This window comes from Rhinoraja longicauda, unplaced genomic scaffold (assembly GCF_053455715.1).
Source record: "Rhinoraja longicauda isolate Sanriku21f unplaced genomic scaffold, sRhiLon1.1 Scf000216, whole genome shotgun sequence".
NCBI lineage: Eukaryota > Metazoa > Chordata > Chondrichthyes > Rajiformes > Arhynchobatidae > Rhinoraja > Rhinoraja longicauda.
In genome coordinates this window covers 10733-24160 of record NW_027601434.1, presented here as the reverse complement: position 1 = coordinate 24160, position 13428 = coordinate 10733, and the positions used below count along the sequence as shown (strand labels likewise).

The 13428-nt window shown below is 45.5% G+C and overlaps 1 protein-coding gene across 3 annotated transcripts in view; it reads right to left on the bottom strand.

The window, feature by feature from the left end:
• LOC144590576 (adhesion G protein-coupled receptor B2-like) overlaps window positions 1-13193 on the bottom strand; it is a 122854-nt gene extending 109661 nt beyond the window's left edge. For all 3 annotated transcript variants that reach the window (XM_078395094.1, XM_078395095.1, XM_078395096.1), the window contains exon 1: window positions 13093-13193. In XM_078395094.1, coding sequence (XP_078251220.1) covers window positions 13093-13193 — 101 coding nt within the window. The remainder of the gene's footprint in view (window positions 1-13092) is intronic.
• Window positions 13194-13428: the final 235 nt, after the last annotated feature.

Here is a 13428-nt window from a genome sequence, read left to right as displayed (position 1 = left end):
TTCAACACAATAGTCCCCAGCAGACTGGTTGAGAAGCTGCTGGAACTGGGGCTTAGCACCCCTCTGTGTGCCTGGGTCCTGGACTTTCTCACTGCCAGGCCCCAAGTGGTCAGGATGGGGGAACACACATCTAGCTCCCTCACCCTGAACATAGGATCCCCCCAGGGCTGCGTCCTTAGCCCCCTACTGTACTCCCTGTACACACATGACTGTGGGGCCAGGTTCAGCTCAAACTCCATCATCAAGTTTGCTGATGACACTGTGGTGGTGGGCCGGATCTCCAACAACGATGAGAAGGCCTACCGGGAGGAGGTGGCGGAGCTGGCACTCTGGTGTCAGGACAATAGCCTCCTCTTGAATGTCACTAAAACAAAGGAGCTGATTGTGGACTTCAGAAGGGCTAAACATCCAAGGACGTACACGCCACTGGAGATAAATGGGTCTATTGTGGATAGGGTGAGCAGTTTTAAATACTTGGGAGTCCGCATCGCAGAGGATCTGACGTGGGCAACACACATTGCCGCACTGGTGGGTAAGGCTAAGCAGCGCCTTTACCACCTTAGACAACTGAGGAAATTCAGTGTCTCTGAGGATCCTTCATTGCTTCTACTCTGGGGCTGTAGAGAGCATCCTGTCCGGCAACATTACAGTCTGGTTTGGGAACAGCTCTGCCCAGGACAGGATGGCCCTGCAGAGAGTAGTGCGTTCGGCAGAACGCACCATGGGAACTACACTCATCCCCCTGCAGGACCTATACATCAGGAGGTGCAGATCCAGAGCAAGCAAGATCATGAGGGACCCCTGCCACCCCAGTAACGGACTGTTCCAGATGCTACGATCAGGCAAACGCCTCCGCTGTCACGCTGTGAAAACGGAGAGGATGAGACGGAGCTTCTTCCCACAGGCCATCAGGACTGTCAACTTTTATAACCCCAGAGACTAAATTTTTGTTGACACTAATAGTAACTTATTAACTTTATTTATGTGCTGTAACTGTAATTCTTTTTGTGCACAACCCGCAGGCATTGCCACTTTCATTTCACTGCACATCGTGTATGTGTATGTGACAAATAAATTTGACTTGACTTGACTTGATAGTGACTACAGGCGCTGTCTATATGGAGTTTGTATGTTCTCCCAGTGGCGCTTGGGTTTTCTCCGGGTGCTCTGGTTTCCTTCGACATTCCAAAGACATGCAGGTTACTTGATTAATTGGCTTCTGTAAAAAATTCCCTAATGTGTAGAATAGAACTAGTGTACGGGTGATTGCTGCTCGGCGCAGACATTGGCGGGCTGATGGGCCCGCTTCCACACGGTATCTAAACTAAACCTTGTCAAATGCATTTTTAAAGCCCATATAGATAACATATACCACACTGTCTTCATCTGCCTACTTGGTCTCCACTCAAAATCTTATTCAAATTAGTGAGACATTACTTCTCACACATAAAGTACCATTAGCAAATTTGCAGATGATACAAAGCTGGGTGGTAGTGTGAACTGTGAGGAAAATGCTATGAGGTGGCAGGGTGACTTGGACAAGTTGTGTGAGTGGGCAGATGCATGGCAGATGCAGTTTAATGTGGATAAGTGTGAGGTTGATTGGCGTGCTGACCTCTACCGGACCGAGGCCAGACGACAACTATCAGACACCTCTTCCTACCTATCCCTGGACCATGACCCCACCGATAAACACCAAACCTTTATCAGCAGCACCATCACTGACCTCATCATCTCCGGTGATCTACCCCTCAGTGCCTCCAATCTCATAGTTCCCCAGCCCCGCACGGCCCAATTCTACCTCCTACCCAAAATCCACAAACATAACTGTCCCGGCAGACCCATTGTCTCTGCCTGCTCATGCCCCACCGAACTTATCTCTACGTACCTCGACTCCATCCTACCCCCCCTGGTTAAATCCCTCCCCACCTACGTCCAAGACACCTCACACGCTCTCCATCTCCTTGATAACTTCCGGTTCCCAGGCCCCCACTCCCTCATCTTCACCATGGATGTCCAGTCACTCTACACTTCCATCCCCCACAAGGATGGTCTCGAAGCCCTCCGATTCTTCCTCGACCGTAGAACCAGCCAATCCCCATCTACTAACACTCTCCTCCGCCTAGCAGAGCTGGTTCTCACCCTCAACAACTTCTCCTTTGACTCCTCCCACTTCCTCCAAACCAGAGGCGCAGCTATGGGCACTCGCATGGGCCCTAGCTACGCCTGCCTCTTTGTCGGGTACGTCGAACAATCCCTGTTCCAGACGTACACTGGCCCCATCCCCGAACTCTACCTCCGCTACATCGACGACTGCATTGGTGCTACCTCTTGCACCCATGCAGAACTCACTGACTTCATACACTTCACCTCCAATTTCCATCCTGCCCTTAAATATACCTGGACTATCTCTGACATCTCCCTCCCGCTTCTGGACCTCACCATATCCATCACAGGAGACAGACTAGTGACGGACATTTACTATAAACCCACTGACTCGCACAGCTATCTGGACTACACTTCTTTCCTCCCGGTCCCTTGCAAAAAGTCTATCCCCTACTCCCAATTCCTCCGTCTACGCCGCATCTGCGCCCGGGATGAGGTGTTTCACACTAGGGCTTCCGAGATGTCCTCGTTCTTCAGAAAACGGGGCTTCCCCTCCTCCATTATAGATGAAGCTCTCACTAGGGTCTCGTCTACAACCCGCAGCTCCGCTCTTGCTCCCCCTCCCCCCACTCGCAACAAGGACAGAATCCCCCTCGTTCTCACCTTCCACCCCACCAGACAGCGGATCCAACATATCATCCACCAACATTTCCGTCACCTACAACGGGACCCCACCACTGGCCATATCTTCCCATCCCCTCCCCTCTCTGCGTTCCGCAGAGACTGTTCCCTCCGTAACTCCCTGGTCCACTCGTCCCTTCCTACCCAAACCACCCCAACCCCGGGCACTTTCCCCTGCAACCGCACGAGATGCAACACCTGTCCCTTTACCTCCCCCCTCAACTCCATCCAAGGACCCAAACAGTCTTTCCAGGTGAGACAAAGGATCACCTGCACCTCCTCCAACCTCATCTATTGCATCCGCTGCTCTAGATGTCAACTCATTTACATCGGCGAAACCAAGCGCAGGCTCGGCGATCGCTTCGCTGAACACCTGCGCTCGGTCCGCATTAACAAAACTGATCTACCGGTGGCCGAGCACTTTAACTCCCCCTCCCATCCCCAGTCTGACCTTTCTGTCATGGTCCTCCTCCAGTGCCATAGTGAGGCCCACCGGAAATTGGAGGAACAGCACCTCATATTTCGCCTGGGCAGTTTGCAGCCCGGTGGTATGAACGTCGACTTCTCCAACTTTAGATAGCTCCTCTGTCCCTACCTTCCCCTCCTCCCTCCCAGATCTCCCTCTATCTTCCTGTCTCCACCTATATCCTTTCTTTGTCCCGCCCCCCTGACATGTCTGAAGAAGGGTCTCGACCCTAAACGTCACCCATTCCTTCTCTCCCGAGATGCTGCCCGACCTGCTGAGTTACTCCAGCATTTTGTGAATAAATCAATAAGTGTGAGGTTATCCACTTTGAAGGCAGAGTATTATCTGAATGGTGTCAAGTTAGGAAAAGGGGACGTACAACGAGATCTGGGTGTCCTAGTGCATCGGTGCTGGGACCCCAGCTATTTACGATATATTTACGATATACATTAATGACTTAGATGAAGGGATTAAAAGTACCATTAGCAAATTTGCAGATGATACTAAACTGGGGGGTAGTGTGAATTGTGTGGAAGATGCAATAAGGCTGCAGGGTGACTTGGACAGGTTGTGTGAGTGGGCGGATACATGGCAGATGCAGTTTAATGTAGATAAGTGTGAGGTTATTCACTTTGGAAGTAAGAATAGAAAGGCAGATTATTATCTGAATGGTGTCAAGTTAGGAAGAGGGGATGTTCAACGAGATCTGGGTGTCCTAGTGCATCAGTCACTGAAAGGAAGCATGCAGGTACAGCAGGCAGTGAAGAAAGTCAATGGAATGTTGGCCTTCATAACAAGAGGAGTTGAGTATAGGAGCAAAGAGGTCCTTCTGCAGTTGTACAGGGCCCTAGTGAGACCGCACCTGGAGTACTGTGTGCAGTTTTGGTCTCCAAATTTGAGGAAGGATATTCTTGCTATTAGACAATAGACAATAGACAATAGGTGCAGGAGTAGGCCATTCAGCCCTTCGAGCTAGCACCGCCATTCAATCCGATCATGGCTGATCACTCTCAATCAGTACCCCGTTCCTGCCTTCTCCCCATACCCCCTCACTCCGCTATCCTTAAGAGCTCTATCCAGCTCTCTCTTGAAAGCATCCAACGAACTGGCCTCCACTGCCTTCTGAGGCAGAGAATTCCACACCTTCACCACTCTCTGACTGAGAAAGTTCTTCCTCATCTCCGTTCTAAATGGCCTACCCCTTATTCTTAAACTGTGGCCCCTTGTTCTGGACTCCCCCAAAATTGGGAACATGTTTCCTGCCTCTAATGTGTCCAATCCCCTAATTATCTTATATGTTTCAATAAGATCCCCCCTCATCCTTCTAAATTCCAGTGTATACAAGCCTAATTGCTCCAGCCTTTCAACATACGACAGTCCCGCCATTCCGGGAATCAACCTAGTGAACCTACACTGCACGCCCTCAGAGGGAGGGCACGCCCTTGAGGGCGTGCAGCGTAGGTTTACTAGATTAATTCCTGGAATGTCGGGACTATCATATGTTGAAAGACTGGAGTGACTAGGCTTGTATACACTGGAATTTAGAAGGATGAGAGGAGATCTTATCGAAACGTATAAGATTATTAAGGGGTTGGACACGTTAGAGGCAGGAAACATGTCCCCAATGTTGGGGGAGTCCAGAACAAGGGACCACAGTTTAACAATAAGGGGTAGGCCATTTAGAACTGAGATGAGGAAAAGCTTTTTCAGTCAGAGAGTTGTGAATCTGTGGAATTCTCTGTCTCAGATGGCACTGGAGGCCAATTCTCTGAATGCATTCAGGAGAGAGCTAGATAGAGCTCTTAAGGATAGCGGAGTCAGGGGGTATGGGGAGAAGGCAGGAACGGGGTACTGATTGAGAATGATCAGCCATGATCACATTGAATGGCGGTGCTGGCTCGAAGGGCCGAATGGCCTCCTTCTGCACCTATTGTCTAGTGTCTAAAGCCATGCTGACTATATCTAATCAGCCATTGCCTTTCCAAAAACATGTATATTCTGTCACTCAGAATCTCCTCCAACAATCTACCCACCACTGGCATTAGGCTTACTGTGTCTGCCCTCTAGTCTTCTGACACCTCACCCATGAGGGACTCAAATACAGATAGCTAATAGGCAGTGTGTGAGGCAGGAGGCAGAGAAGGGAAACACTCAGGCCCAACATGTAGGAGAGAAAGAAGTGAAAAGAAATAAACTGAGAATAAGAGGTGATGGGTCCCTTAAATGTGTATATTTAAATGCTAGGAGCATTGTAAGAAAGATGGATGAGCTTAGAACCTGGATTGACATCTGGAAGTATGATGTTGTGGCAATCAGTGAAACGTGGTTGCAGGATGGTTGTGGTTGGCAATTAAACATTCCAGGATTTCATTGCTTCAGATGTGATAGAATCGGAGGGGCAAGAGGTGGAGGTGTTGCATTGCTTGTCAGGGAAGATATCACAGCAGTGCTCTGGCAGGATAGATTTGAAGGCTCGACTAGGGAGACTGTTTGGGTGGAACTCAGAAATGAGAAAGGCTTAGCAACACTTATGGGGGTGTATTATAGACCGCCAAATGGGGAACGAGAATTGGAAGAGCAAATATGTAAGGAGATAGCAGATATTAGTAGTAAGCACAGAGTAGTGATTGTGGGTGATTTCAATTTTCCGCACATAGACTGGGAATCACATTCTGTAAAAGGGCTGGATGGTTTGGAGTTTGTAAAATGTGTGCAGGATAGTTTTTTGCAGCAATACGTAGAAGTACCTACCAGAGAAGGGGCAGTGTTGGACCTCCTGTTAGGAAATGAGACGGGTCAGGTGACGGAGGTATGTGTTGAGGAGCACTTTGGGTCCAGTGATCACAATGCCATTAGTTTCAATATAATTATGGAGAAGGTCAGAACTGGACCAAGGGTTGAGATTTTGGATTGGAGAAAGGCTAACTTTGAGGAGATGAGAAAGGATTTAAAAGGAGTGAAATGGGACATTTTGTTTTATGAGAAGGATATAATAGAGAAATGGAGGACATTTAAAGGTGAAATTTTGAGAGTACAGATTCTTTATGTCCCTGTTCGGTGGAAAGGAAAGAATAATAAGTTGAAAGAGCCGTGGTTTTCTAGGGAAATTGGACACGGTTCGGAAAAAGAGGGAGATATACAATAAATATAAGCGGCAGGGAGTAAATAAGGTTCTTGAGGAATATAAAGAATGTAAAAGGAATCTTAAGAAGGAAATTAGAAAAGCAAAAAAAAAATATGAGGTTGCTTTGGCAAGTAATGTAAAAGTAAACCCCAAGGGTTTCTACAGATATGTCAATAGCAAAAGGATAGCGAGGGACAAAATTGGTCCATTAGAGAGTCAGAGTGGACAGCTATGTGCTGAGCCGGAAGAAATGGGGGAGATATTAAACAATTTCTTTTCTTCGGTATTCACCAAGGAGAAGGATATTGAATTATGCGAGGTAAGCGAAAGGTAATAATCTCTGGATTACTACCAGTGCCACGTGCTAGTCAGAGTAGGAATAGGAGGATATTTCATATGAATACGTGGCTTGAAAAATGGTGCAAGGGGGAGGGATTCAATTTTTTAGGACATTGGAACCAGTTCTGGGAGAGGTGGGACCAGTACAAACAGGACGGTCTGCACCTGAGCTGGAATGGAACCAATGTCCTAGGAGGAGTGTTTGCTAGTGCTGTCGGGGAGGATTTAAACTAATGTGGCAGGGGGATGGGAGCTGGAGCAGAGAGACAGAGGGGTGTAAAATGAGGGTAGAAGCAACAGGTAGCAAGGTGAAAAGTAAAAGTGGCAGGCAGACAAATCCAGGGCAAAAATCAAAAAGGGCCACTTTTCAACATAATCGTACAAGGGGTAAGAGAGTTGTAAAAACAAGCCTGAAGGCTTTGTGTCTCAATGCAAGGAGTATACGTAATAAGGTGGATGAATTAAATGTGGAGATAGTTATTAATGATTATGATATAGTTGGGATTACGGAGACATGGCTCCAGGGTGACCAAGGCTGGGAGCTCAACATCCAGGGATATTCTATATTCAGGCGGGATAGACAGAAAGGAAAAGGAGGTGGGGTCGCGTTACTGGTTAGAGAGGAGATTAAAGCAGTGGAAAGGAAGGACATTAGCTTGGAGGAAGTGGAATCGATATGGGTAGAGCTACGAAACACTAAGGGGCAGAAAACGCTAGTGGGAGTTGTGTACAGGCCACCTAACAGCAGTAGGAAGGTTGGGGATGGCATCAAGCAGGAAATTAGAAATGCATGCACTAAAGGCGATTGGGTGACTTCAATCTACATATAGATTGGGTGAACCAAACTGGCAGGGGTGCTGAGGAAGAGGATTTCTTGGAATGTTTGAGAGATGGTTTTCTAAACCAACATGTCGAGGAACCAACAAGAGAACAGGCCATTCTAGACTGGGTATTGAGTAATGAGGAAGGGTTAGTTAGCAGTCTTGTTGTGCGAGGCCCCTTGGGCAAGAGTGATCATAATATGGTACAGTTCTTCATTAGGATGGAGAGTGACAAAGTCGATACAGAAACAAGTGTTCTGAACTTAAAGAAAGGTAACTTTCAGGGTATGAGGCATGAATTGTCCAAGATAGACTGGCGATTGATGCTGAAAGGGTTGACGGTGGACATGCAATGGAAGGCATTTAAAGGTCGCATGGATGAACTACAACAAGTGTTCATCCCAGTTTGGCAAAAGAACAAACCAGGAAAGGTAGTGCATCCGTGGCTAACAAGGGAAATCAAGGATAGTATTAAAACAAAAGATGAAGCATACAGATTAGCCAGAAAAAGTAGCATACCAGAGGACTGGGAGAAATTCAGAGTCCAGCAGAGGAGGACAAAGGGCTTAATTAGGAAAGGGAAAATAGATTATGAGGGAAAACTGGCAAGGAACATAAAAACAGACTGCAAAAGCTTTTATAGATATGTCAAGAGAAAAAGATTAGTTAAGGCAAATGTAGGTCCCTTGCAGTCGGAAACAGGTGAATTGATCATAGGGAACAAGGAGATGGCAGACCAATTGAACAAATACTTTGGTTCTGTCTTCACTAAGGAAGACATAAACCGTCTGCCGGAAATAGCGGGGGACCGGGGGTCTAATGAGATGGAGGAACTGAGGGAAATCCAGGTTAGTCGGGAAGTGGTGTTAGGTAAATTAAATGGATTAAAGGCAGATAAATCCCCAGGGCCAGATTGGCTGCATCCCAGAGTGCTTAAGGAAGTAGCCTCAGAAATAGTGGATGCATTAGTGATAATTTTTCAAAACTCTTTAGATTCTGGAGTAGTTCCTGAGGACTGGAGGGTAGCTAATATAACCCCACTTTTTAAAAAGGGAGGGAGAGAGAAAACGGGGAATTATAGACCAGTTAGCCTAACATCGGTAGTGGGGAAAATGCTAGAGTCAGTTATTAAAGATGTGATAGCATTACATTTGGAAAGTGGTGAAATCATCGGACAAAGTCAGCATGGATTTACCAAAGGCAAATCATGTCTGACGAATCTTATAGAATTTTTCGAGGATGTAACTAGTAGAGTGGATAAGGGAGAACCAGTCGATGTGTTATATCTGGACTTTCAGAAGGCCTTCGACAAGGTCCCACTTAGGAGATTGGTGTACAAACTTAAAGCACACGGTATTGAGGGTTCAGTGTTGAGGTGGATAGAAAATTGGTTGGCGGACAGGAAGCAAAGAGTAGGAATAAACGGGTCCTTTTCGGAATGGCAGGCAGTGACTAGTGGGGTACCGCAAGGCTCAGTGCTGGGACCCCAGTTATTTACAGTGTATATTAATGATTTGGACGAGGGAATTGAATGCAACATCTCTAAGTTTGCGGATGACATGAAGCTGGGTGGCAGTGTTAGCTGCGAGGAGGATGCTAGGAGGCTGCAGAGTGACTTGGATAGATTAGGCGAGTGGGCAAATGCATGGCAGATGCAATATAATGTGGATAAATGTGAGGTTATCCACTTTGGCGGCAAGAACAGGAAAGCAGAGTATTACCTGAATGGTGACCGATTGGGAGAAGGGGAGATGCAACGTGACCTGGGTGTCATGGTGCACCAGTCATTGAAAGCAAGCATGCAGGTGCAGCAGGCAGTGAAGAAAGCGAATGGTATGTTGGCATTCATAGCAAGAGGATTTGAGTTTAGGAGCAGGGAGGTTCTGCTGCAGTTGTACAGGGTCTTGGTGAGACCGCACCTGGAGTATTGTGTGCAGTTTTGGTCTCCTAACCTGAGGAAAGACGTTCTTGCCTTAGAGGGAGTACAGAGAAGGTTCACCAGATTGATCCCTGGGATGGCGGGACTTACATATGAGGAAAGACTAGATAGACTGGGCTTGTACTCGCTGGAATTTAGAAGACTGAGGGGGGATCTTATAGAAACATATAAAATTCTTAAGGGGTTGGAGAGGCTGGATGCGGGAAGATTGTTCCCGATGTTGGGGGAGTCCAGAACCAGGGGTCACAGCTTAAGGATAAGGGGGAAGTCTTTTAGGACCGAGATGAGAAAACATTTCTTCACACAGAGAGTGGTGAGTCTGTGGAATTCTCTGCCACAGAAGGTAGTTGAGGCCAGTTCATTGGCTATATTTAAGAGGGAGTTAGATGTGGCCCTTTTTGCTAAAGGGATCAGGGGGTATGGAGAGAAGGCAGGTACAGGCTACTGAGCTGAATGATCAGCCATGATCATATTGAATGGCGGTGCAGGCTCGAAGGGCCGAATGGCCTACTCCTGCACCTATTTTCTATGTTTCTATGTTTCTAGGAAACAAGTAGAGTAGTGATGGAAACCATGAGGCTCAAAGAAGAGGAGGTACGGACACTTTTAAAAAATATAAAAGTGGATAAGTGTCCAGGTCCTGACAGGATATTCCCTAGGACATTGAGGGAAGTTAGTGCAGAAATAGCAGGGGCTATGACGGAAATATTTCAAACGTCATTAGAAACGGGGATGGTGCCGGAAGATTGGCGCATTGCGCATGTTGTGCCCTTGTTTACAAAAGGTTCTAAAAGTAAACCTAGCAATTATAGACCTGTTAGTTTGACGTCTGTGGTGGGAAAATTAATGGAAAAGATACTTAGGGACAATATCTATAAACATATGGATAAACAAGGCCTGATTAGGAACAGTCAACATGGATTTGTGCCTGGAAGGTCATGTTTGACTAATCTTCTTGAATTTTTTGAAGAGGTTACCAGGGAAATTGATGAGGGCAAGGCTGTGGATGTTGTCTATATGGACTTCAGTAAGGCATTTGACAAAGTTCCACATGGAAGGTTGATTAAGAAGGTTAAATCGTTGGGTATTAATAGTGAAGTTGCAAGATGGATTCAACAATGGCTGAATGGGAGATACCAGAGGGTAATGGTTGACAACTGTATGTCAGGTTGGAGGCCAGTGTCTAGTGGAGTACCCCAAGGATCTGTGTTGGGTCCGCTGTTGTTTGTCATTTACATCAATGATCTGGATGATGGTGTGGCAAATTGGATTAGTAAGTATGCAGATGATACTAAGATAGGTGGTGTAGTTAATAATGAAGTAGATTTTCAAAGTCTACAGAGAGACTTGGGCCTTTTGGAAGGGTGGGCTGAAAGATGGCAGATGGAGTTTAATGCTGATAAGTGTGAGGTGCTGCATTTTGGTAGGACAAATCAAAATAGGACGTACAGGGTAAATGGTAGGGAATTGAGGAATGCAGTGGAACAGAGGGATCTGGGAATAACTGTGCATTGTTCCCTGAAGGTGGAATCTCATGTGGATAGGGTGGTGAAGAAGGCGTTTGGTATGCTTGCCTTTATAAATCAGAGCATCGAATATAGAAGTTGGGACGTAATGTTAAAATTGTACAAGGCATTGGTGAGGCCGAATCTGGAATATGGTGTGCAGTTCTGGTCGCCAAATTATAGGAAGGATGTCAACAAAATAGAGAGAGTAGAGGAGATTTACTAGATTGTTGCCTGGGTTTCAGCACTTAAGCTACAGAGAGAGATTGAACAGGTTGGGTCTTTATTCTTTGGAGTGCAGAAGGTTAAGGGGGGACTTGATAGAGGTTTTTAAAATTTTAAGAGGGACGGACAGAGTTGACGTGGGTAAGCTTTTCCCTTTGAGAGTGGGGAAGATTCAAACAAGGGGACATAACTTCAGAATTAAGGGACAAAAGTTTAGGGGTAACATGAGGGGTAACTTTTTTTCTCAGAGGGTGGTGGCTGTATGGAATGAGCTTCCGGTGGAAGTGGTGGAGGCAGGCTCGATTTTATTATTTAAGAGTAAATTAGATAGGTATATGGATGGGAAGGGATTGGAGGGTTATGGTCTGAGAGCAGGTAGATGGGACTAGGTCAGAGAAAGTGTTCGGCAAGGACTAGAAGGTCCGAACTGGCCTGTTTCCGTGCTGCAATTGTTATATGGTTATATGGTTATATATGACAAATTTCTTTACCTGGGGACCCTGTTGGAGGCAACTGAAGACCGCTGAAGGCGATTGTTTGACGGAAACAGATGGAAAGATGCTGAAGGGTACACCGCTGATTGTGTAGAGTGAAAATCACAGCTTGGCATTTAGGCCCAGGGGAACTGCAACAAGTTAGGACCAGCTCTGGAAGGACTGCTGTCAACTTAAAAAGGTAGAAGACCTGATGCCAAGTAAAGCACATAGAGACTGGACAGTTGTTCCAGAGACTGATTTTTCATTATTCAAATAAGAATGCCACACTTGGTCTATGTAATTTTGGTGTTTATCCTTTTAAGAAATGGAGCATGTAACTAACTGCTCTCTTCGCTTTGCTCCAGGTGTCATGCTGTATACCCGCTGGCATTTCGCTCAGTGAACAAGAAGCCACTGAGAAACAAACCACGAAACCCACAGACAAATCTGTAGCTTCAAAGAACACAAACAGAAAAAGACTTCAAAGAGATTTTTTGCAATTGTGACCTTTATTATTCCTCTGTGCCCACCAATCATGTCACACTAATCTGCAGAAGATGATTACTCACTTCTTATGTCACCCCACTGGCTATAGATATCCTGATTAATGACTGATGTCAGACATATATTTATGAATCAATATTCTTTTAAGATATACCAAAACAACGATGCCTGCAAACTCTATTTGTTATGAGCACTTTAGCAATAATACTCATTATCTAACACTTTGTCTTTGTCCATCTTGTGTAAATTGTGAGGGCTGCAACACAGCCAACAACCATCAACAAAATAATGTATCCAGCAGAATGAAATCTGGGACTATATCAATATCCAATAACATTCCATTCTATTTTCTCAACACAACAAACCTCAACTTCACTCACTGTTATGTGTGTTCCTGTGCCTTAAAATAAAAGCTATCAACATAACCCATGAACCAGAAAAAAATGGAGATATAAATAGTTGATTATTGTCACAACAAAATAATGTATATTGGTAACTGAATTACCTGTCACTTCCAATAGAAGATAATGCAGGGAATAGATCATGTATAGGCAGAGGGGATTAGTTTATGTTGGCAATGTGCATGACACAATCAGTTCTATGAAAAATCCTCACCACATTATATAATCAGAGCAACAAACAAGCTAGTGGAGGAACTCCGCGGGTCAAGCAACATCTCTAAGGTAGGGGGTGGAGGGGTTGGGGGGGGCTGGCTGGTGGGGTGGGACGAGAAAGGATTGATCGGCATTTCAGCTCAAAACCCTGCTAACAGATTGACATTTGGGATCGAAACCTTGCATCTGTAATCAGAGCATATCAAGAGGACGACTATATGTAGAATCAGATTATGACATAATTTTTACAACTAGCATTTTATCGGTAATACTGGGTAAATGCACACAGTACCTCCAAAATGCAGCATATACAGCAAGCAATGTTAAGAGAGCCATACAAGCAATTCCACATCCGATCATCAATGGGACTGATGGCACTCCAGTGAAATCCATGCTCTGAAAAGCAAACCAAACATTAAGTTAAACAAACCAAAATTTAAATCAAATTTTCCTAGGAGACACTGCTGGTGTGTGTGTTTACAGAAATGCAAATAAATACTGAATAAAATAAATAACATTTGATTAAAGGAGCAATTTGGCATATTATACATGTCAAAACATTTCACTTTATGAATTATTTCTGAAGTTCAGCAATCCCTATGCAGGAATTTAAACAACCTATCTGCAG